General features: G+C 44.6%; 2 protein-coding genes across 5 annotated transcripts in view; both read left to right on the forward strand.

Moving 5' to 3' along the window:
* Positions 1-824: 824 nt before the first annotated feature.
* Positions 825-19,965, forward strand: paox (polyamine oxidase). 2 transcript variants are annotated; one of them, XM_043678851.1, is made up of 7 exons: positions 825-1,145; positions 7,483-7,972; positions 10,956-11,155; positions 11,711-11,966; positions 16,354-16,466; positions 16,552-16,709; positions 16,857-17,064. In XM_043678851.1, exons 1-7 carry the CDS (start codon positions 974-976, stop codon positions 16,872-16,874), a joined length of 1,407 nt encoding a protein of 468 aa, XP_043534786.1. In that variant the 5' UTR covers positions 825-973; the 3' UTR covers positions 16,875-17,064. The 2 variants fall into 2 exon arrangements, with proteins under 2 accessions (XP_043534786.1, XP_043534785.1); XM_043678850.1 differs by lacking the exon at positions 16,857-17,064 and adding an exon at positions 19,615-19,965 and having other exon boundaries at positions 831-1,145.
* A 4,800-nt stretch (positions 19,966-24,765) lies between these two features.
* The window catches only part of mtg1 (mitochondrial ribosome-associated GTPase 1), a 30,482-nt gene continuing 29,554 nt past the window's right edge, over positions 24,766-25,693 (forward strand). For all 3 annotated transcript variants that reach the window (XM_043678860.1, XM_043678861.1, XM_043678863.1), the window contains exon 1: positions 24,766-24,917. In XM_043678860.1, the coding sequence (XP_043534795.1) occupies positions 24,818-24,917 (100 nt within the window). In that variant the 5' untranslated portion in view covers positions 24,766-24,817. The remainder of the gene's footprint in view (positions 24,918-25,693) is intronic.

The raw sequence follows: 25,693 nt of genomic DNA on the forward strand, positions 1-25,693 counted from the left end.
CACCCCTCCTTTGTTTTCCTGAGCCTCCCGGATATCACTCGCTCAAGCCGCGCGGGGCGACAAGCAAGGAATCAGGGACTGCCGAACTCGGCAGGGTGCACCTTCTCCGATATTCTTCCTCAACTCTCCTTGCGGCCGGAGTGTTGATCCCGGATGACGAGCCCCCAAGTTGTTAGAAACGAAAATCGCTTCTCAATAATCGCTCTAGACAAATTCAGGAAAACAAAGTTTTATTAACAAGTCAAGTCTGCAGAGTCGGGCACCCTTAAAGAAAAGGCGCGCTGTGGCTTACAAAGTCTCCATTATTTATAGGACAAGTCCCTCCTCTCCTTGGCTCCAACAAGCCATGAGGTTCACATTCTTAAAAACATCATTATTTTTATCACAAAGTCTGCAACAGAAGGCTCCAGAGTCTCCAAAGTTTGTTGTTTTTATCAGTCAAAGGCTTTAATCTGAAACAGATGTCTCAAGTCGTATTCCCATCCTGGAGTCTTATCAGCCAAGGACTTATCCTTCTCTGCTGTGTGAATGGCTTCATTAATCAAGAGCCTGCTTGCTTTTACTATAGCTCACAAATTGTCAGCATTCTGCACAATTTAAACTACTCTACTTTTGAGTATATAAAATGGTTGTTAGAAAAGAAACAAAGGTTTTGTCTTTTATTATAGATCAGTCTGTGGTCCAGGCACATCTTAAAGTTTAAACCGAAATTACCTCTCACATCTACCATTGGATGCAATGTGCTTTGGACATGATGTGAAATGCTTTAATACGAATGCAAAGCTTTAATATATATATATATATATATATATAAAACACACTATTGCAGGTGTTGACACCATTCACTTCGAAGTCGCGTTATCTGCGCCATCTCAGGGGATGGACTAATTCAAAGTCTAGATGGGCCTGTGGCCAACGCGCACAATCACGGAGTAAGACGAGCCGAGCGAGCCGTGTATCGGGAAGTGAGTGAATGGCTCGGCTCATGAGCAGACGGGAGCATGGCCATCCCCGCATCGTCGTTGTCGGCTGCGGGGTAGCGGGTCTGGGTGCTGCCCAGAGGCTGCTCCGGTCCGGATTCAGCCAACTCCGGCTGCTGGAGGCGACCGAGCGATGCGGTGGCCGCGCCTGGAGCCGGCGGTTCGGTGAGTGCGCCCACCAGGTCCCAAACGCAGCTGCTCGGAGGAGCCGCTGAAAATAAAGAGTAGCCTTCTTGAGTGTAACTGTTATAGACTTCGATTTTGGGGGAAAAAAAAAACCCCCAATTACCCTGGACCAAAACAGAGACAGAGACGGCAGTGGCTAGAAAAGAGATTAGCTACTCAGCAGAAAACTCTGGGAGTCCTCTGAAAGATGGAGAATTTGTTTTAAGTCTCATTGAGACTTAAGGAGATCTGCTCCTGGTATCATAACAACATCATATTTACCTGAAATATAGACAAAGATCATAGAGAATAGCAGCCAAAGGAGGCCATTCAGCCTACTCTGCAGTTTAAAGATTTCATGTTTCACCTTTTTATCAGTTGAAGCATGATGCTGTACTGGGAGCATGCTCTTGTTGTGGCCTAGCAGTTTAAAATTAGTTCAGACATATTATCATAAAGCTAGTCCTTTTTTCTAAAAGCTCTTGCTTGGCTCAAGGAGACTCTATCGTTTTTTTTTCAGAGGGGTAATAAACTGGTCTGGACTCTGATCAGGGAGGTTAAAAACAATGACTGCAGATGCTGGAAACCAGATTCTGGATTAGTGGTGCTGGAAGAGCGCAGCAGTTCAGGCAGCATCCAAGCAGCTTCGAAATCGACGTTTCGGGCAAAAGCCCTTCATCAGGAACTCTGATCAGTCTGGTTTGATACTGAAAGGAAAAGGATTTTGAGAGATGTTTTGTTTATATGTAAACAGATGTGACTTCAGGCCAAAGTGGTCATGCTTTAGAAGTGACCTGTGTGAAGAGAGGGGACTAGTCAGCTCTCTAGCTAGCTGAGCTGAGCAGTTTTAACTCAGTCTTGAACTGGGAAGTTCAACAGGGAGCTGTGTGGAAATGCTTTTCTGACCTTCAACTTCAACCTGTATGCATGTGTTCCATTTATACTGTTTTTTAAAGGGAATTTGCTCATTGGAACTGTTGTGCATGTTTGGAACAGCATAATTAGGTCTAGCTGGATAGGTTAAGTTCTATAGGGGTTCTTTATTCTGTTCTTTGTATTTCATTGTGTAATTGAATAAATTTTTTGTTTGTTTTGAAATCTAGTAGTCAGCTTAGCTATCTTACTCTGGGTAATTTTCACTGTACACTTACTGAAACAAATTGCAAACTTAGGTTTAGGACTGTCTGCTTAAGAATGTGGTTTGGCCTAGTCCATAACAATATATATGGATTCTGGATTAGTGGTGCTGGAAGAGCACAGCAGGTCAAGCAGCATCCGAGGAGCAGTAAAATCGACGTTTTGGGCAAAAGCCCTTCATCAGGAATACAGGCAGAGAGCCTGAAGGGTGGAGAGATAAGCTAGAGGAGGGGACTGTGTGATCCTGATATCTTCCAGCATTTGGGACTATCACTTAATATCGCTCATTTTAGAGGGGTGAGATGGGGAAAGGGGAAATGAGGAAACTGGTGAAGTCCACACTGATGCCCTGGGGTTGAACTGTTCTGAGACGGAAGGTGAGGCGTTCTTACTCCAGGCGTCGGGTGGTGAGGAAGTGGCGGTGGAGGAAGCCCAGGACCTGCATGTCCTCGGCAGATTGGGAGGGGGAGTTGAAATTTTGGGTCACCCTCGGCAGAGTGGGAGGGAGAGTTGAAATGTTGGGCCACAGGGCGGTGTGGTTGAAAGGTGCGGGTGTCCCAGAGATGTTCTCTAAAGTGCTCTGCTAGGAGGTGTTCAGTTTCCCCAATGTAGAGGAGACCGCATCAGGAGCAACAGATACAATAAATGATATGAGTGGATGTGCAGGTAAAACTTTGATGGATATGGAAGGCTCGAGCAACGGATACAATAAATGATTTTAATGGATGTGCAAGTAAAGCTTTGATGGATATGGAAGGCTCCTTTAGGGCCTTGGATGGAGGTGAGGGAGGAGGTGTGGGCGCAGGTTTAGCAATTCCTGCGGTGGCAGGGGAAGCTGCCAGCATGGGAGGGTGGGTTTGTAGGGGGGCGTGGACCTGACCAGGTAGTCACGGAGGGAATGGTCTTTGCGGAAGGCAGAAAGGGGTGGGGAGGGAAATATATCCCTGGTGGTGGGGTCTGTTTGGAGGTGGCAGAAATGTCGGCGGATGATTTGGTTTATGCGAAGGTTGGTAGGGTGGAAGGTGAGCATCAGGGGCATTCAGTCCTTGTTATGGTTAGAGGGGTGGGGTCTGAGGGCGGAGGTGCGGGATGTGGACGAGATCCACTGGAAGGCATCTTTAACCACGTGGGAAGGGAAATTGCGGTCTCTAAAGAAGGAGGCTGTCTGGTGTGTTCTGTGGTGGAACTGGTCCTTCTGGGAGCAAATACGGGGGAGGCAGAGGAATTGGGAATACGGGATGGCATTTTTGCAAGAGGTAGGGTGGGAAGAGGTGTAATCCAGGTAGCTGTGGGAGTCGGTGGGTTTGTAAAAAATGTCAGTGTCATCATTAATGGAGATGGAGAACTTCAGGAAGGGGAGGGAAGTGTCAGAGATGGTCCAGGTAAATTTAAGGTCAGGGTTGAATGTGATGGTGAAGTTGATGAATTGCTCAACCTCCTCGTGGGAGCACGAGGTGGCGCCAATGCAGTCATCAATGTAGCAGAGGGAGAGGTGGGGAGTGGTGCCTGCGTAATTACAGAAGATCAACTGTTCTACATAGCCAACAAAGAGACAGGCATAGCTGGGGCCCATATGTGTGCCCATGGCTACCCCTTTGGTCTGGAGGAAGTGAGAGGATTCGAAGGAGAAATTGTTAAGGGTGAGGACCAGTTCGGCCAAACGAATGAGTGTCGGTGGAAGGGTACTGTTGGGGACGTTGGGAGAGGAAAAAACAGAGGGCTTGGAGGCCCTGGTCATGGCGGATGGAGGTGTAGAGGGATTGGATATCCATGGTGAAGATGAGGCATTGGGGGCTGGGGAAATGGAAGTCTTGGAGGAGATGGAGGGCATGGGTGGTGTCTCGAACTTATGTGGGGAATTCCTGGACTAGGGGGGGTAGGACAGTGTCGAGGTAGGTAGAAATGAGTTCAGTGGGGCAGGAGCATGCTGAGACAATGATATGTCCAAGGAATGTAATCTTTGTACCTAATAGTCAGTGGTCATAAATATTTGTCAGATTCTTCAATTCCATAAAAATCCATAACCACTTTCTAATATTGCAGGAAAAAACATAACTATTGCCATGTCTGATTAAACATACAATCTGAGGCAAAGTCACTGTGTAAGAGTGCAGCAGAAATTAGAAACCAGAATAAGTAATAATAATAAGCTATCAAATTTTATGGGTCTTTATTTGAATGTGCACTGCATTATTAACAAAGTAGATGAATTGACAGCACAAACAGAAATTAATGAAAATGCAGTGCGACCAGAGCTGAGAACTCAATGTTCCAAAACAGTGGACAAAAAGGAAAATGAGGTAGGGTGGCATTGTTAATTAACTGAGGTGTAATGGTAGTGATGAGTAGTGATGTAGCTGCAAATAAATTGTGACGTGAAATCAGTTTGAGTCAAATTAAGGAATAGCAAGGGAAAGAAGTCATGGGTGGGAGTCGTCTAGAAGGCAGCAAAGAGGTACCTCACTTTGGGTTTAATATAATAGAGGAAATAATGAAAGAATATAAGAAGGGTACTACAATTGTTATGGGTGATGTTAAATTGTGTGTTGGCTGGATAAATCAGATGGGCAAGGAAAATATGGAAGACTAACTTTTACAGTGGTATCAAAGATTGTGTAATGTTGTTAGGAACAATCTATCCAGGAACAGGCTATTTTAGACCTAGTAATGTGTAATGAGGTAGGACTGATAAGAGATCCAGTAGTTAACAATCGTCTGTAGGGCAGCAATAACAACATGGCAGAACTTCAAATTCAGCTTAAAGGATAGCAGCAACTTTAAATAGCATGCATACAGAATAAGGGGACAACTCCTTTAAAATCAAGATGAGAAGAAATTTTTTTTTCCCGGAGGGTAATGAATGCCTGCAATTCTGTATCCCAGGATGCTGTGGATGTTATATCACTGAAATCATTTAAAGAGGAGTTGGATAGATATTAAAATGTCAATGACATAGCATGAAAGAGGAGTTGAGGTCTGGGACCTTGTACAATGGTGAGATTGGATTGACGACAGAATGGCCGACTCTTGCTAGTCTTTCTGATGCTCCTATGTTCTTATGAACCCTATCAGTTGAGCATCTCCTCTGCAATAATGCAGAAGCAGACTCCTCTATTGAAAAAAAATCTATAATATTAATCCCTACACTTGCGTGCCTGAGGAATATAATGTTTGTGAAAATTAGTTATGGATGTCTATTAGATTCTTCAATGCTACAATGTTCACATTAAGTTTCTTATGTTGGGGAAAATAACGTAAGCATTGCTGCATCAGGTAAACCACCTTGTTGGAGGCAAAAATCAGTTGGTAAAGTTATAGATGCTTGTTTATTGATCTCTAAGCCACACTATATGTTGTTAACAATAGTGCATAGGTTTCTGTTACTAGGCTTCTTAACACTGTACTTTTAACAATTATTGTTAGTTCAGTGCAGCTGAGAGTGAGCCTGAAGAAGCTAATAAACGACATTTGTTTTGTACAGATGAGAAACATTGGAGCTGGTTGAATGCTGGAGTTGGGTCAGTTTAGTGAAGCTAGCTTTTTGTGAAAGGGCTTCACGTAGGCTCATGAGTAGGCTCTGGATTGCAGAATGGCAAAAGTGAGGACTGCAGATGCTGGAAACCAGAGTTTAGATTAGAGTGATGCTGGAAAAGCACAGTAGGTCGGGTAGCATCCATGGAGCAGAAAGACCTGACCTGCAGTCCTGGATACAGTCAACTGAGCAATCAATGCGTCCTGACTTGAGCACATTTACTATTTGTTTACCCAATTTACCTACAGTTAATTCTGGATGTTATTCTCATTCTGTCCAGTAAAATTTATTTTGTTTCATCAAAATCACGGCCTGTTCTGGCTTCATTTTCTTGCTTATTACTTGAGATCTCAAAATTTGTCTACTTAAACGAATAGTGTTACTGCTTCTGAGCTGGACCGTACCATTAATTTGGTGGTCTCATTAGGGATCGACATACTTCCCATTTGTCATTTCCAGTCTGACACTCGTCAGCTTCAGCCTGCAGCTTGCTGCTTCTCACTTGTTGCTCAGTGTTCTTTACCTGCCAGTCTCTGAGCCCCTTGCTACCTCAACTTGTCGCACAATCCTACTCCGACCCATTCACTGCTTTTCCAGATCCTTCCTGCCTGCTGGCTCACTCAGAGAGCTGTGATCACCAGGAGGAAATCGGGAGACTGAAGCAAAGCGTGAGAGATAGAGTGGAGGAGAAATGACGAGCAGGGCTGGGAAAGTGGGTTGGGATAAAGGCATTGAGCAGGCCGGGATTAGAATGACATAGAGGAAGGAGCAAAGGTTGGGATACCTGCAGTCACCAGAGTGCTGGGGAAGGGGGTGAGAAAGGGAGCAAGGGGATGTGGATAAGGGAGACCAGTGAGAGGAAGGAAAGGATTTTGGAGAGGCAGAAGAATGTGCGTAGTAGGAAGAATGTTAAACAAACAGACTGAGGATCTCTTTTAAACCTGGTTCTTAGCACATGAGATGAAAGTGCAGAGGAGGCCAGCTCTGCTATTCAGAGAGGTTCCCTAATTTACAAGTAATGAAATACATCAGTAGTGCATATTTTAAGCAGGATATCTTTAGTATATATGTTTCTAAACAAGAATATTCGTAAGACTTTGTGCAGGATACCAACAAAGGTGTCATAACAATGGAGGCATTGAATTTAATCCTTCATAACATCCATTCTTTTGTCAGTAAAAGGGGCAGCACAATGGCTCAGTGGTTAGCACTGCTGCCTCACAGCGCCAGGGACCCGGGTTCCATTTCCACCTCGGGCAACTGTCTGTGTGGAGTTTATACATTCACCCCATGTCTGTTTGGGTTTCCTCCGGTATCCTCCCATAATCCAAAGATGTGCATCCCATAATCCAAAGATGTGCAGCCAGGTGAATTGGCCATGCTGAATTCCCCATAGTATTAGAGGTAAATATAGAGTCCGGGTGGGTTACTCTTTGGAGGGTCAGTATGGACTTGTTGGGCTGAAGGGCCTATTTCCGTACTGTAGGGAATCTAATCTAATCTTGTCAAATACAGTGGCATTGGTATGAGGGTATGAGTAAAGTATGTCCAAATTCTGGCAGCAACAACATTAGACTTTCCATTTAATATCCATCAATTGAGAATAATTGGACGGATAATCTATCTCATTGCAAGATAATCAATGTGGTTCTTTTTATCTTCATTCAGCTAAAGGTTTGGTAGATATTGGAGCACAGTGGATCCATGGGCCATCTAAACAGAATGCTGTGTTTCACTTGGCCAGCCAATATCACCTTCTTGATGAAGAAGCAATGTCAGAGGAGAACCAGGCTGTACAAATTGGTGGACGTCCACCTGATATATCAACTTATTACACCAGCTCAGGAAAGAAAATAGGGCCAGAAATAATGGCTCCCATGAAAGAATTGTATTCAACACTTATTGCACGAAGTATGACTTTCTTCCAGTTGAAGACTGAGCCTGTCCGCAGTTTGGGTGAATTCCTAAAACTTGAAATTGCCCGGTATGCTGAAGGTTGGCAGGATGATGAGGAAACGTGCAACCTTAAACTTGCTGTGCTGAATGCAGAATTCAAGATGGAGTGTTGTATCTCTGGAGCGGACAGCTTGGATCATGTAGCACTCCAGCCTTATGGAGAGTATATGATGTTACCTGGAGTTGACTGTGTTTTTCCAGGGTAGGTACTAAGGGCAAAACTGTTACTACATTCTCTTTTTATTACCAATGTTTCAAATTTGCAAGGGTCAGTGCTGGGACTACAACTATTTACAACCCAATTTCATGTTTTAGATGAAGTCGCAGAGAGTACCATTTCTAAATTTTAGAATGAGACAAAGCTAGGTAGGAATATAAGCTGCGAGGAGAACACAAAGAGGGTCAGAGAGCTATGGGCTGAGTTTGTCCATTTTGGTTAGTGTCCTGTTGTGCAAGATTTGTGGTGCCCCATTCTGCCACAGCTAGCAGTGAGTTTTCTCACATAATCTGGTATGGTTCACCTCATTAATTATGCAATGGCGCAGTTTGGCACCCTTCTCGCAGAATTGTGTGGCAAGAGAGGTGGAAGTATTCGTCACTGCTGGAACTCTGTGGTGTTCGTGCTGTCGGCACCATAGTCAAAGCTCAGCTACAAACCACCTTCCACGATGCAGGCCAGGAATTTCCTTTCCACATTCACTCTGTGAAAACACTTTTTATTCTCTCACCTCGTATTTGCTTCTTTTGCAAAACAAATTGAAATTCTGCCCTCTGGATCTTAATCTATTTATGAGTGGAAGATTTCTCCCTATCCACTCTGTCTAAACCATTCAGGATTTTGAAAACTTCTATCATGCCTCCCTCAGCATTATCTTCTTTGAAGAAAACAGTCCCAACTTCTCCAATCTATCTTCAGAATTGAAGCCATTCCTGTAAAACCTTTTCCGCATTCTCTCCAATGGATTCACATTCTTCCTAAAGTGTGGCACCCAGAACTGGACATAGTACTCCAGCTGCTGTTTAGCCAATATCTTAAATAGGTCGGCATAAAACCGCTGCTGTTATACTCTATGCCTTTATTGATGACATACAGACTATTGCATGCTTTATTGACAGCTCTCTCTTCTTGCCCTGCCATCTTTAATGAGTGTGCATGTGTATACACAACTGTCTCTGCCCCTACTAACCATTTAGAATAGTACCCTTTATTTTGTACTGTCTCTCCATGTCCTTTGCACAAAAGTGTATTTCCCCTCTTTCCCTTATTAAACCTTTCTACCAGTTATTCACCCGGTCCAACTTGTCAGTGTCTTTTTGATGCTCCACACTGTCCCCCAATGCATAGTTTTTCTAGTTTTTTTTCCAAGTCCTAAGTCTTTGAACTGATCCCCTCCACACCAAGTTCCAGAGTATTTGTGTGTATCAGGAAAAGCAAGGTCCCAATAGCAACCCCAGGTGAATTCAACTACAATCCTCCAGCCTGGGAAATATCTATTTCACCATTATTCTCTGTTCCCTATCCCTTAACCAGTTTTGTATCCATGTTGCTAATGTCTCTTATTACGTGACTTATAAATTTCCTCACAAGTCTGTTGTGTGGCACTGAGTCAAACACCATTTGGAAGGCTGTATAAATAGGTAAAAAGGTAAAAGGTAAAAACAATGTAAAAAGGGTATATTCCTGATGAAGGGCTTTTGCCCGAAACGTCGATTTTACTGCTCCTCGGATGCTGCCTGAACTGCTGTGCTTTTCCAGCACCACTAATCCAGGCTGTATAAATAGTCTTGCCTTCATTAGCTGTCTCTGTTAGCGCTTCAAAAAAGTCAAGTATGTCAGTTAGACACAATTTTCACTTAATAAATCCATGCTAACTCTTACAATTAACTCTCATTTTTCTACGTGACTATCAATTTTATCCTGAAAAATTGTTTTTAGAAGTTTCCATACCTCTGAAGTTAAACTGACTGGTCTGCAATTGCAAGATTATCTTACAAACCTTTTTTGAAAACAAGACCAGAATCTTTGCAATTCCGCAATCCTCTGGCACCGCTCCTAAAACTAGGATATGTTGTAAGATTATTGCCAGATCCACTGCAATTTCCAGTATCCCTTCCTTTAATATCCTTGATGCATCTCATCTGGCACCAAATACTTAACAACTTTAAGTACCAACTGCTTATGAAAAGTCTCCTCCCTATGTGCTTTAAACTCTTCTAGTGACGGTGCTCTCTCCTCTGTCACCAGTTAGTGTACAGAAAAGACGGGTAAAGAAAAGTATTCATTAAGACTTCAGCCATACCTCTTGCCTGCATGCGTAAAAATCCCCATTTAGTCCCTAACTGGCCCCACAACTCCTTTTACAATCCTGTTACTTTTTATGTGCCAATAGAAGAATTTGAGATTTTCCTTGTATGTTAGATGCCAGTCTTTTTTTTTTTCACAATCCCTCTTGTTTTTTAAATTCTTTCTCAGTTCTATTCTCTACATTCTCTATTCAGCTTGGTTCTCAACTATGTTTTCTCCCTGACATCTGTCATAAGCACACTTTTCTTCTGAAACTTAATTTCCATTTCGTTTGTCATCCAGGGAGTTCTGGATTTCTTTATCCTACCTTTCCCTTTTAAGAGAATATTCCTTAATTGTTCCTGAACAATCTCCTCTTTGAGATAATTAATTGTTCAGTGATACTTCTCCCATTAAACTTTGGTCCCAGTATATTTGGCAAAGCTTTGTTCTTGCAGCATTGAAGTCAGCCCTCACTAGTTTGTTTTTTCCAAGAGCAAGAAAAATAATGTTATTTTCCACTATCGTCCTAATCATTTCAAAGATCATTGTTCTCCAAATGCTCCCCCAGTGTCACTTGTCAATTTGGCCCACATTATTCACAAGAACTAGGTGTAGCAGTGCCTCTATTCTGGTTGGATGTGACACATACTGCTGCAGTAAACTCTTGTAAACAGTAACACCTAATCTTTGCTGTCCTTTGACCACTATTTCTGCCTAGATATGGGTGATGGTGATTTTGGTCAAGGTCAGCATTGCAGTTCTTAAGCAACAGGATATTTCATAAGATTTAAGGACAGAATCATCATGACTACCTCTTAGGAATAAGAAGAATGCATTAACATTGCCTGGTGAAGTTAATGGGCCACTAATGACAATTAATATTTCTTTACGTTTTTAGTGGATTTGCAAGCCTTACTGATGCAATGAGGAGATCTCTGCCAAAGGATATTATATCGTACAAGAAGCCAGTTAAATGCATCCATTGGAACAGATCCTTCAAGGCACCGAACACACCGGAATATTCTCACTCAGTTGTGGTGGAGTGTGAAGATGGGGAAACTATACCAGCAGATCATGTTATAATCACTGTTCCTTTAGGTAAAATGCCATTTGAGTTTCTGTGTCTGGATTTTTAAGTAATTTAATAACATTTATACTCTATTTTGGGATGATAGACCCTTTATGGTTATTCAGATCTCTAATTGACAACTAACCTGAGAACCACAGGTTCAATGTCACTTTCACTGCAGAATAGATGTCACTAACTCTCAAACTGCCTGAGAGCTCTCCACAATTCCTGTGATATTCCATTGGGTTTGATTGATGAACTATCTTATTGACTGCATTCTCGATACATGTCGCTGTCCACTTGTGTATAACTTTAGAATTAAAATAATCCCACTGGGGGATTAATTTGGAGCAGTTCCTGAACCTTCCAGCATCCTGGGGGTCCAGATTTAAATTCTTTTGTGAGGTAGTTTGAAGTGAGTTAAAAGCAGACGCCTGATATTCATGGGCATGCGCATCAATGCTCCCTGAAATTGATTTTGAGCTAATGTGACAATGGCTACATTAACTGTAACTACCTCAGGTACATATTTTAAAAGTTTGGATGCTATCAGCAATTCAGGTTGATACCATTTGCTTTTTCAGGTTTCCTTAAAGAACATTACGAAACTTTTATTCATCCCCCACTTCCTGCCAGGAAAATCGATTCCATTCAGAAACTGGGTTTTGGGACAAATAATAAAATCTTCCTTGAATTTGAGGAGCCGTTTTGGGAACCAGAAAGTCAACTGATCAGACTGGTTTGGGAGGATGAGTCCCCGCTGCTTAGCAAACAGCTAGATCTACAAAAAGAGTGGTTCAGAAAGATATTAGGCTTTCTTATTCTACAGCCTGTGGAAAGGTATGTATGCAACTGAAGTAAGTAAGTTTGTGTATATCTAATTCTGGATTTCTTTTTGATTCTCTCCATTCTTAGAAATATTGGGTGAGACTTCCCCTTTGGTCGGGGGATGGTGTAATGAGTCTTATAAGAGTAGGATTGGGATGTGAGGTCCTGTAAAGAAGGGTGCAGATCGACTTTAACGTGAGGGAGGAGGGAGTGTCCAATGAGTGGGGTGGGGAGGGTGAGTGGCAGGTTAGTGTCTGGGATATGTCAGGGCGAGGTGTAATTGTGAGAGTGTGTTATGTTGGGTGGTCAGTTTGATTCTTACTCCAATTCTTAATTGTTTAGCATTTCCTGAGTAAGTATTTGCATAACTGCAGTGGACCACTCTATCTTAAAGTGTCTATGTAAGTCAGAGGACTCAGAGTTCCAGATACTCTATATGGGAGTTGCCCATTGAAACTTTCAATTCTCCCAGAGTCTGCTATTTCAAGGATTTTGCAAGGTTTGATGCAGAACTTTAATCTATGCTGCAGAAACAATTATCTGGCCATCAGAAATACTCTCTGATGATAGCAACCAATTGTCATTTTCTTTCTAAAAATGAACATGCGCATAATGGGGAGACAAAAAGAATAAAGTAAGTGATTTTAAATGATAAAATGCAGATGTCATGCAATACAGAATGATGATTTGCTCTCCCTTATTTAGTTGCATTCTGATTCTGTTTATCTCTTGGGTGCTCTGAGTACTGCATGAATATATTAGCTTTTAAAATATGAAGATTTTCTTAAAGGAAAGTTCAATAAAACCTGCGGTTGGAAATATTGTTGCAGAATGGAGGGAGGAGAGGTTGAGTAGATTGGGCCTATACTCATTGGAGTTTCAAAGAATGAGGTATGAACTTATTGAAACATGCAAGATTCTTAGTGGACTTGATAGGTTGTTTCCCCTTGTCGGAGAATCCAGCACCAAAGGGTATAATCACAGAGTAGGTTTGATGTATTGCTGTCACATGTACTGAGATACAGTGAAAAGTGTTGTTCTGTTACCCTGATACAAAATGCATCAGGGTAGCAGAACAGAGTACAGAATACAGTGTTACAACCGTAAAGAGAGTGCAGAGAGAGAAAACAGAATTAATGAGAGGTCTATTCAAAAGTCCGAAAGCAATGGGGAAGAAGCTGTTCTTGAAACTACTCAAGGTCACACAACACCAGGAATAGTCCAGTCTGTTGGACTATAACCTGGTGTTGTGTGATGTTTAGCTTTGTTTACACCAGGCTAACACCGGCATCTCTGCCTTTAGCACTGTTACCTCACAGTGCCAGAGACCCGGGTTCAATTCCCGCTTCAGGCGACTGACTGTGTGGAGTTTGCACATTCTCCCCGTGTCTGCATGGGTTTCCTCTAGGTGCTCCGGTTTCCTCCCACAGTCCAAAAATGTGCATGTTAGGTGAATTGGCCATGCTAAATTGCCCCTAGTGTTAGGTGCAGGGGTAAATGTAGGGGAATGGGTCTGGGTGGGTGCGCTTCGGCGGGTTGGTGTGGACTTGTAATCTAATCTAATCTAATCTAAATCTATTTGTATGTGGATTCAATTTGTTATATTTTCTGCCTGATGGAAGAGAGTAGAAGAGAGTATAACAGGGGTGGGAGGGGTCTTTGATTATGGTGGTTGCTTTCCTGAGGCAGCAGGAGGTCTGGATGGAGTCAACAGGTGAAACACTGAAAGACTGGGCTGTATTCACAGAGAACAGCCAGGGAATTCCTAGAGGCATGGCACTCATCCACAGATTCAATCAATAAGCACAACGACCTAGACCCAATATACTGGCCACTGCAGCGGACAGCTGGAACTGACAACCGGAAGCGGCAGAGACAAACCACTATAAATGCCGGAGGAAACATCACAGAAGCGCATCACAGGAGGCTTCCAAGCACTGGGGATGTCACCTAGACAGGGGACGAAATGTCTGCAACACAAATTCCCAGCTCGGCGAACAGAACCACAACAATGTTGTAGTCCATGGGTCAGGAGGTCAAGGATCCATTTGCAAAGTGGGGAGCCAAAACCTATGTCTGGGAGTTTAGAGATGAGTTTTTTTTTTAATTTTGGTGTTGCAGGCAGAGTTGTAGTCAATAAATAAGAGTTTAGGTAGGTATCCTTTTTATCCAGATATTCCAGGGATGAGTGTCGGAATTCTTTGGAATTGTTGACTGCAGAAAAACTGTATGGTTATAAAGTCATAATACAAAAAAATAGTAAATTCGTAATGTAAAATTTCACAGATCCATTTAGATGTATTAATTTAACACGTAACTCTGATATTTCCATTGGCATGAAGTAATTGTACTTGAAATGTGTTGTCAATGGTAATATCAAAAAACGGCTGGAGGCAACAGATACTGCAAAGGCAATGGGCCCTGATAACACTCCAGCAATAGTACAGAAGACGTGCTCCAGAACATGCCACTCCCTTAGCGAAGCTTTTCCAGTACAGTTACAACACTGGCATCTACCCGACAATGTGGAAAATTGCCCAGGTATGTCTCAAAAAGCAGGACAAATCCAACCCAGCCAATTACCGTCCAATCAGTCTACTCTCCATCATCAGTAGAGTGATGAGGGTGTCATCAACAGTGCTATCAAGCAGCATCTGCTTAGCAACAACCTGCTCAGTGACGCCCAGTTTGGGTTTTGCCAGAGTCACTCAGCTGCTGACCTCATTACAGCCTTGGTTCAAACATGGACAAAGAGCTGAATTCCAGAGGTGAGGTGAGAGTGACAGCTCTTGACACCAAGGCAGCATTTAACCAAGTTTGGCATCAAGGAGCCCGAGCAAAATTGGAATCAATGGGTATCAGGACAAACACTGCCCTGGTTAGAGTCATACCTGGCACAAAGGAAGATGGTTGTGGTTGTGAAGGGTCAATCATCTCAGCTCCAGGACATCTCTGCAGGAGTCCCTTGGGTAGTGTCCTAGGCCCAACAATTTTCAGCTGCTTCATCAATGACCTTCCCTCTGCCATAAGATTAGAAGTGGGGATGTTCTCTGAAGATTGTACAGTGTTCAGCACCATATGCGACTCCTCAGATACTGAAGCAGTCTGAGCTCAAATGTAATAAGATCTGGACAATATCCAGGCTTGGGCTGACAAGTGGCAAATAACATTCACACCACACAAATGCCAGACGATGACCATCACCAATAAGAGACACTCTGACCATCGCCCCTTGACATTCAACAGTATTACCATCACTGAATCCCCACTGTCAACATCCTTGGGGTTACCATTGACCAGAAACTCAACTGAACTTACCGCATAAACACAGTGTCTACAAGAGCAGGTCACAGACTAGGGATACTGTGGTGAGTAACTCACCTCCTGACACCCCAAAGTCTGTCCACCATCTACAAGGCACAAGTCAGGAGTGGGATGGAATACTCCCCATTTGCCTTGATGGGTGCAGCTCCAACAACACTCACGAAGCTTGACATCATCCAGGACAAAGCAACTTGCTTGATTGGCACCACATCTACCAATATTCAATCCCTCCACCACAGGCGCTCAGGAGCAGCTGTGTGTACTATCTACAAGATGCACTGCAGAAATTCACCAAAGATCCTTAGACAGCACCTTCCAAATCCACGACCACTTCCATCTAGAAGGACAGCAGGTACTTGGGAACATCACCATCTGCAAGTTCCCCTCCAAGCAACTCACCACCCTGACTTGGAAATATACTACTGTTCCTTCAGAGTTTTTGGGTCAAAGTCCTGGAATTCCCTCCCTCCGGGCATTGTGGGTCAACCCACAGCAAGTGGACTGCAGCGATTCAAGAAGGCAGCTCACCACCACCTTCTCAAGCGCAAATAGGGAGTGGGCTATCAATGCTGGCCAGCCAGTGACGTCAAGTCCCGCAAATGAAGAAAAAAAATAATAAATTACAAACTGGATCGAATACTTTGGGATAAATAAAAGGTTTTGAATTTTTGAATGAATATTACTGTTCTGTACTAAGAAGCTAATACTAATTTCTTAAAATTGTTCAACTGCTAAATTGCATTTCACAAATATTCAAAATTAAGAATATGAAGTTTTTATGAAATAAGTACTGTCTATACAATGTTGAATACAGAGGAACCTCTGTTATCCGATTCGCACAGGCTGGGAGTATTTTGTTCAGATAATCGAATACCAGATAACAGTTTAGCCAAGGATCGGGACCTTGTTCAGATAATCCGAAATTCGGATAATTGAGGTTTAGATCATAGAGGTTCCTCTGTACATTGCTGCAGCATTTGAACCTTCAATCAGGTGAGTGATGTGCAGGGTGAATGCAGGTAGATGAATGTTCATGGCTCACCCAGGGTTCGTGTCTCTCATGTTCCATCTGCAGGTATGGCCATGTCGTTTTAATAGTGCTTGCTGGTGAGGAAGCTAATTATATGGAGAGTCTGTCAGATTGTGAAATCAAAGATTGTATGACACAAATCATACGTAAATTCACAGGTACATTTTCTGACACGTTTTGGCAATATGAAGTGTCTTTTTTTTTTAAATACTGCACTAAACACTCATAAGATCTTCTATTTAGGAAACCCATTGATACCTGCACCAAAGGGCATCATTCGATCAAGATGGTATAATGATCAATACACAAGAGGGTCATATAGTTACACTGCAGTTGGAAGTTCTGGGGATGATATAGATGTCATTGCTGAACCCCTCCCATTTCCATCTACACAAGCACAGGTACTGTACCAATTTGTTTCTGAATGATATATTTACATTTTATATATCGGGATTAAAGTTACTTTATTGGATAATTTGGTGGCTAAAACAGGGAAATGTTCCATCCTGAAATTTATTACAGCAATTGTCTTTTTTTATCTCTCAAAGTTCTCCCTAGAGAGTTAATTGTGAAAGAGGAAGATTTGAACTTCACCCACAGATTATCTTTTTCAAACAAACGCCAACAGAAATGAGCTGTTAAAATGCAGCAGTGTTGGTGCTGCTATATATTAATGTGTACAGTTGGACCACAAAGGATCTGAAATAACTCCATGAAAACCAGCATACCCATCACCAAGTCACCCGTTATCTGCATGTTGGAAAGTGTGGTGCTGGAAAGGCACAGCCAGTCAGGCAGCATCCGAGGAGCAGGAGAGTCGACGTTTCGAACATAAGCTCTTCATCAGGAATGAGGGGGTGGCCCAAGGAGACTGAGAGATAAATGGGAGAGGGGAGTAGGGCTGAGGGGAAGGTAGCTGGGAATGCGATAGGTTGATGAAAGTGGACGATGGTGGTGATACGAGGTGGAACGGATAGATGGGAAGGAAGGTGGAAAGGTGGAGGATGGTGCCGAGTTGGAAGGTTGGATCTCACTTAAGGTGGGGGAGAGGAAATTAAGAAACTGGTGAAATTGACATTGGTCCTGTGTGGTTGGAGAGTCCCAAGACGGAAGATGAGGTGTTCTTCCTCCAGGCTTCAGGTGGTTAGGATTTAGCGATGGAGGAGGCCCAGGACCTGCATGTCCTTAGTGGAGTGGGAGGAGGAGTTAAAGTGTTTGGCCACAGGGCGATGAGGTTGTTTAGTGTGTGTCCCAGAGATGTTCTCTAAAATGTTCCACAAGTTGGTGTCCTGTCTCCCCAATGTAGAGGAGGCCACATCGAGAGCAACGGACACAGTAGATGATGTGTGTGGAAGTACAGGTAAATCTCTGTTGGATGTGTAGGGAGAGGCTGAATAGGCTGGGGCTGTTTTCGCTGGAGTGTCGGAGGCTGAGGGGTGAGGTTATAGAGGTTTATAAAATCATGAGGGGAATGGATGGATAAACAGAAAAGGTCTTCTCCCTGGAGTGGGGGAGTCCAGAACTAGAGGACATAGGTTCATGGTGAGAGGAGAGAGATATAAAAGGGTCCTAAGGGGTGGCTTCAATCCTAACTACTCTATCACTGTGGACTTTTCTATTTGCAGTGGATTATTCCATTAAAGTGTCAATGTGCTGGATTCCTTTTGTTCTTATGTCAATTCTTTTATCTGGGAGACCTAATTTTGTTAAATTTTTCATCTTACGTGTTCTCTGTTTCTCACCAGTGTGGTGTATCATTTCAGTTATTTCCTATTTAACCTGAATCTGTGCTAGTCTATCCCTAGTAATGCCTGCAGTTTCTAGATTAGTGTTCTGTACGAACAGTGCATTGATATGTGTACCAACTGACATAAAGTCACAGGAGACACTACACTAATTGACTGCAAGAGTTGATTATTTAGATATAATTTAATGTGGTGCTCCTCTTACCACCAAGTATCTCATGTAGTTTAATTAGACCTTTCTTTATGGCGTAGATGTTCTTTTCTATTTTCCCTGCTGATGCAGAGTGATGAAATCTGCTGTACTCCAGAGTGGCCCTTTGCCTGCACTTGATAGACTTTAGAAATAAAAGGCAGCTCTTCAATCAGAATCAGTTCCAGTACCAGGAACTGATTCTATACCTGGGAGCCAATAAGCGCAGTTTCTGATAAATCACTAGGAATACAAGAAAGAAGTACAAAATACACCAAGAATTAGCACAATAGTCAACACAAATTAGCACGTATTTGTGTCCATTTGAATTTGGTAAAGGCCCAATAAAATCAATGATAATCTTAACCAGTGGATTTTTGACTATAATTGGTTGTTGAAAATGTATTCACTTCGTGACAGGCTGTACAATTTGCAACAGAAGTCTTGTAATACTTCAGCATACGAGGCCACCAATAATGTCTTGTTAATTTAGAGAATGATCTGTGACCACCTTCGTATAAGGTTGGTAAACTAATTTTGATGAATTATCTAAAATATGGATCAGCCCGGTATCTTGTTTTACATTTTTTGTCTTGTTCAGAGCTTCACCTTAGTCAGGACTTTAGGACATTGTGAGTTTAAAATAATTCACAGCGGTCTACAGCACAGAAAAAGGCTATGCCAGTCAAAACCACCCACCCAGCTACTCGGATCCCATTTTCCAGCACTTGGCCCACAGACTTGTATGCCTTGGCATTGCAATACCAACCTAACTGCTTCGTAATTGTTATGAGGGTTCCTCTCTCTACCACCCTTATAGGATGTTTAACCCCTATATAACCTCCTATATAGTCAATCTCTTATTAAAAGATGATAACACTTCAGGATGATCTTTGTTAATATTAACCTGAAGCCCCACATACTTGAATGCCAGCTGTTAATGGTTAAACTATCTTTATCACATTGCACCCCATGCTGGCATAGTGACATATTTAAGGTCAGTAAATATTCAATCAGTATTGCCTTGATGAAACACGATAGTGTTAGAACATGGTTATTTTGCTCTAAATTTATATAGATTGCTTAAATCCACCCTAAAAGTCCTTTTTAGCTATTCAAATAAGATACAAAGTAAACTATACTCACAAATCCAGTATTGATTTCTTTACAGGAGCTTTATCTCAGTATTCAAAAGGGAGCATTGATGAGTTCAACCCTCTTGTGTTGAAGATGATTGCTGTGAAGAAGAAGAATCATTGGCCTCAAAATATTAACTCTGTTTCTCTCATCACAGATAATTCCAGACCCATTGCAATTCTACAGCACTTTCTGTTTCGATTTACTAACCTTTGGTCGTTTTATTCCTGTTAGCCTTTGCAGATACTTTTCGCAGGTGAAGCTACTCACCGGACATTTTACTCTACTACCCATGGTGCCTTGGAGTCGGGTTGGAGAGAAGCAGATCGCCTGAAAAATTACTATTTGTCTTTAACGTCCGTGAATGCAAACCGATAAAACTTTATAATAGTCTATCACAGTACACCAATCATATCCATCTTTACTAAAATCCATTTGGTATCCACGCTTATAAATTGTGTTAGAGATTGGAAGGGTTGATACAAAAGGATGATTAAATGAATTGTATTCCTGTGCATGAATGGAAAATTCTATCGTAACAAATTAGTGTCAGGGTTCCAAAAACATTTTGGACCTAGCTGATCATACAAAGATTTAAGAATTGATTGGTGGTGACCAGAAGAAAGGATTGAGAAAGGAGTCTGTGAAAGCTCTTGATTAGAAGACCCCAAATAAAGTAAAACTTTAAAGTAAAACTTATGGGCTCAAGACTCAGACCAGTTTGTCTCTATATCCAATCCCATTCTCATATTTCCCCACTACACGTTTTCTACATTCTTCCCTAGCACATACAAAACTCCTGGTGGTTTTTTCCTCTTCTGTTGATCCCTTTGATCTACCATCATGTAACTGACTCTTGAGTGAACCTAAAGTTTTAATTTCCATCACCCAAACTGGAAGACCAATCTGCATGTTTGCCCAGGCTTCCGTTACAATGTTTCTCTTCATCACTTTTAACCAATCTTTTGACATTCTTTATACCTAGAGGTAATTCTCTGACTTACCACAATTATGGTTAGAGACAAAAGAAAAACTGCAGATGCTGGAATCCAAGGTAGATAAGCAGGAGGCTGGAAGAAGACAGCAAGCCAGGCAGCATCAGGAGGTGGAGAAGCCAACGTTTCAGGTGTAACCCTTCTTCAGTATTTTTTTGTCTCTAACCAAGTTTGTACCACTGTGAAGTCTCTTCAAAGAAGAACTTCTCTACCCCCTCAGACATGCAGAGAGTGAATCCCTTTCTCACTGCCACAGCGTCATGACCTCTTCAGCCCTCCAGCTTTTTGACCACACGATGAAACAAACTCGCTACTACAGCCACGTGATATTCTTCAGCTGCTGTCTTCACAACCATCTCATTCCTCAAGGCCTACAGTTATATTTTAAACCCACTAAACCCTGGACCCACCTTTGATGCTCCATACTTGAAATACCTCCAACACCTCCACAAACGATTCAGTCTCCAGATTCTCCACTCTGCCCTCTCTGCAATGCAGAGGTATCTCCCATTGCCTCTCCTCATCCTTCCCCAGCTCAAGGCCTCCCTTTCCCAAACACGTGGAGGACCTCTACTATTCTACATCCAACACAGAATCCACCAGCTCAACAAACAGTTTTTCAGTTTCATATCTGATATAAAAAACTGAAAGTTTGCAAAACTCTGCTCCACTCACCTCCAGTCTGAGAACTCACTCACTGTTCGAAATCCGCACCCTGGTTCCGGCCATCTCCAGGCCCTACCCCACATTGCTACTGCCTCTCGGCCCAACCCCACTGCCCCTGCCGCCATTACCCATTTGGAGACTCCATCTAGCACCAGGCCACTCCAGTCCAGCGTGGAGATCTTGTAGAAGCAGAGGATTCTCAGTAAACTGACGTGTTTTGTAGTTAAATGTCAAGGAGGTTGACTATCAGGTGAACCTGCAACTGGAACAGGTTGTGGGTGGGGCCTGGGAAGACACATACCACTTTTAAAGTATAGTTTTTACCTGAAGGGCACTGGATTCAAAAGGTTAACTCTCTTTTCTCTCTGTTGATGCTGCCAGACTTGCTGAGTTTCTCCAGCAATTTCTACTTTAGCTGTACCTTGACTGCTTACAGCTTACAGCTGGCCCATCCTTAACAAAGAGACGAGTGAATTTTACAAGTGGCTGTGATTGCTCCAGATTTGGTTCGGTGTGACTAAAGGTCCTCTTTCTCCAGTCGCTCTTTATAACTCAGTCCTTAAATGGAAGTGATCAGTCCTGTGGCTTTTTTCTTCTGTACTCGTTCCATGACTTGAATGCTTTCTTATTTCTTGGTGATCAGAACTGGAAAAAGTAAACATGATGCTGAAGCTGCAGACGTTGTAGATTTGCATCAGATCATATTGCAATTTCTGAGCTTGCTCAGTCTACCATGAATCAACTACCAACAGCATGTTGATTCCTATTACCTGTGACTAAATGGTTTTATTGAACGTACTGTGAATCACAAGTCCAATGTTACTGTTTATTACGATTGAAATTTCCTTTGTGCTTAAGATTGACCCTTTTTCAAATTGATATTGTTTAAAATCTCTTTGGCAGCGTACTGTATCTTCATTTCGTCAAAGCATTAGAAATTTATTAAAACCTGTATTTTATGGACAAATAATTCTGCGTTTCAAATTTCATACTCCAAATTGCATAAAGTATGTGAATTTTCTATCCACTTGTAAAGAAAGAATAAAGCTATCAATATAAATCTGTTAAATTTTTACTTGGTTGCTGAACCCTCGATGCTAACATTTCATTAAATTGTCATTGTCAAACACATCAGTTGAATAGTTAATCTGGAATTTTGACTGTTACTTCCGTTAAGTAATATTTTCCTAGCATCCAACCTCTACTACTGTGAAGAACAAGAGAAGCAACATTTTGGAAAGTCACAGTCATTGCAATGCTGAACAACATTGGATATCTGTTATTATTGGTTCGTCATTCTTGGCTTAAAGTTCAGCAATTTCCCAGCAGACACTCATGAAATTATCAGGGGGGTTACAGTGGTTGAGAAGTTAGTCTTTGCAAGACAACTAGGGATGTACAATATGCAAAATACAGTATTCTCCCCATCTGGGAATATCACGTCCTTCGACACATTAATTAAGTGAGAGATGCTGTCCGGGTTTGGAGTGACTGAGAGACGCTCCCTGGATCTGAGATGATTGAGAGACCCTCGCCAGGTCCGGTGTATTTAAGAGATGTTCGTTTGGGCCTAAGGAGATTGAGAGACACTCCCTGGATCTGGAATGACTGAGAGACACTCCCTGGGTCCCGGGGTGATGGAGAGATGCTTCCCGGGTCCGGGGTGATTGAGAGACGCTCCCCTGGGTCCTGGGGTAATTGAGAGACGCTTCCTGGGCTCCGAAGTAATTGAGAGATGCTCCGTGGGACCTGGAGTGATTGAGAGACGCTCCCTAGGTACCGGGGTGATTGGGAGATGGTCCCCAGGACCTGGCATTATTGGCAGACGCTCCCTGGGTCCCGGGTGATTGAGAGACGCTCCCTGGGTCCCAGCGTAATTGAGAGACACTCCCTGGGTCCTGGGGTAATTGACAGATGCTCCCCGGGTCCTGGGGTGATTGAGAGATACTCCCTGGGTCGTGGGGTAATTGAGAGATGCTTCCTGGGCCCCGGGATAATTGAGAGACGCTCTGTGGGACCCAGAGTGATTGTGAGACGCTCCCTGAGTGATTGAGAGACACTCCCTGGGTCCTGGGATAATTGAGAAATGCTCCCTGGGTCCCGGCATGATTGAGACAAGATCCCTGGGACCCGGGGAGATTGAGAGACCCTCCCGGGGTAATTGACAGATGCTTCCTGGGGTAATTGACAGATGCTCCCCGGGTCCCATGGTGATTGAGAGACGCTCGCCAGGACCCGGGGTGATTGAGAGATGCTCCCTGGGTCCAGGAGTGATTGAGAGACCCTCCCCGGGTCCCGGGGTGATTGAGAGACACTTCCCGGGTCATTGAGAGACGCTCCCCGGGTCCCAGGGTGACTGAGAAACGCTCCCTGGGTCCTGGGTGATTGAGAGACGCTCCCCGGGTCCCGGGGTGATTGGGAGACGCTCCCTGGGTACCGGGACGATTGGGAGACGGTCCCCGGGTCCCGGGGTGATTGAGAGACGCTCCCCGGGTCCCGGGATGATTGAGAGATGCTCCCCGGGTCCCGGGGTGATTGAGAGATGCTCCCCGGGGTGATTGAGAGATGCGTCCCGGGTGATTGGGAGACACTCCCCAGGTCCCGGGGTGATTGAGAGACACTCCCAGGGTCCCGGGGTGATTGGGAGACGTTCCCCGGGTCTCAGGGTGATTGAGAGATGCTCCTGGGGTCCCGGGGTGATTGGGAGACACTCCTCGGGTCCCAGGGTGATTGAGAGATGCTCCCCGGGTCCTGGGTGATTGAGAGACGCTCCCCGGGTCCCGGGTGATTGAGAGATGCTCCCAGAGTCCCGGGTGATTGGGAGACACTCCCGAGTCCCGGGTGATTGAGAGACACTCCCCGGGTCCCAGGGTGATTGAGAGACACTCCCTGGGTCCCGTGTGATTGACAGCCGCTCCCCGGGTGATTGAGAGACGCTCCTTGGTTCCAGGGGTGATTGGGAGATGCTCCCTGGGTCACAGGTGATAGACAGACGCTCCCCGGGTCCCGGGGTGATTGGGAGACGCTCCCCGGGTCCCGGGTGATTGAGAGATGCTCCCGAGTCCCAGGTGATTGAGAGACACTCCCCGGGTCCCAGGGTGATTGAGAGACACTCCCTGGGTCCCGTGTGATTGACAGCCGCTCCCCGGGTGATTGAGAGACGCTCCTTGGTTCTAGGGGTGATTGGGAGATGCTCCCTGGGTCACAGGTGATAGAGAGACGCTCCCCGGGTCCCGGGGTGATTGGGAGACGCTCCCCGGGTCCGGGGGTGATTGAGAGATACTCCCTGGGTCCCGTGTGATTGACAGCTGCTCCCCGGGTGATTGAGAGACGCTCCTTGGTTCCAGGGGTGGTTGAGAGACGCTCCCTAGGTACTGGGGTGATTGGGAGATGGTCCCCAGGACCTGGCGTTATTGGCAGACGCTCCCTGGGTCCCGGGTGATTGAGAGACGCTCCCCGGTTCCAGGGATGATTGAGAGACGCTCCCTGGGCCCCGGGGTGGTTGAGAGACACTCCCCGGGTCCCGGTGTCATTGAGAGACGCTCCCTGGGACCCGGGGTGGTTGAGAGACGCTCCCCGGGTCCCGGTGTCATTGAGAGACGCTCCCTGGGACCCGGGCGGCTTCAGGCGGAGGAGAAGCTGCGGCCTCCCGGGGAAGGCGCTGCTGTTACTAGCTGTTTATTGCAGGATTGAAGCGGCTGCCTCCCCGGGGAGAGAGTCCGGCCCCAGGCCCGCAGTGAGGCCCCGGTCCCTCTGGAGACCCCCTCCCCCTCCCCATGCGGGGCGGCGCGGCGTTGGCCGCTCTCCGGCTCCGGACCAGCTTCGAGTTCGGGAACCGGGAGGTGGCGAAATGGTTCCCCGGACACATGGCGAAAGGTGAGGGTCAGGGGTCAGAAACTAACCAGCCCTGGGGTCAGTGGTCACGGATAGGGACAGGTGAGGGTCAGAAACTCACCAGGCCTGGGGTTAAGGGTCATGGTCAGGTACAGGGATGGGGTCAGAGTCAGAAACCAACCTGGCCTGGGGTCAAGGGTCATGGTCAGGGATGGGGGCAAGGTCAGAAACTAACCTACGTGGTTAGTTTCTTCCCACGTGGTTAAAGATGCCCTCCAACGCATCTCATCCACATCCTGCACCTCCGCCCTCAGACCCAACCCCTCCAACCGCAACAAGGACAGAACGCCCCTGGTGCTCACCTTCCATCCTACCAACCTTCGCATAAACCAAATCATCTGCCGACATTTCCGCCACCTCCAAACAGACCCCACCACCAGGGATATATTTCCCTCCCCACCCCTCTCCGCCTTCCGCAAAGACCGTTCCCCCCGTGACTACCTGGTCAGGTCCATGCCCCCCTACGACCCACCCTCCCATCCTGGCACTTTCCCCTGCCACCGCAGGAACTGTAAAACCTGCGCCCACACCTCCTCCCTCACCTCTATCCAAGGCCCCAAAGGAGCCTTCCACATCCATCAAACTTTTACCTGCACATCCACTAATATCATCTATTGTATCAGTTGCTCCCGATGCGGTCTCCTCTACATTGGGGAGACTGGACGCCTCCTAGCAGACCACTTTAGGGAACATCTCTGGAACACCCCCACCAATCAACCACACTGCCCTGTGGCCCAATATTTCAACTCCCCCTCCCA

This window comes from Chiloscyllium plagiosum, chromosome 38 (genome assembly GCF_004010195.1).
Source record: "Chiloscyllium plagiosum isolate BGI_BamShark_2017 chromosome 38, ASM401019v2, whole genome shotgun sequence".
NCBI classification, from domain to species: domain Eukaryota; kingdom Metazoa; phylum Chordata; class Chondrichthyes; order Orectolobiformes; family Hemiscylliidae; genus Chiloscyllium; species Chiloscyllium plagiosum.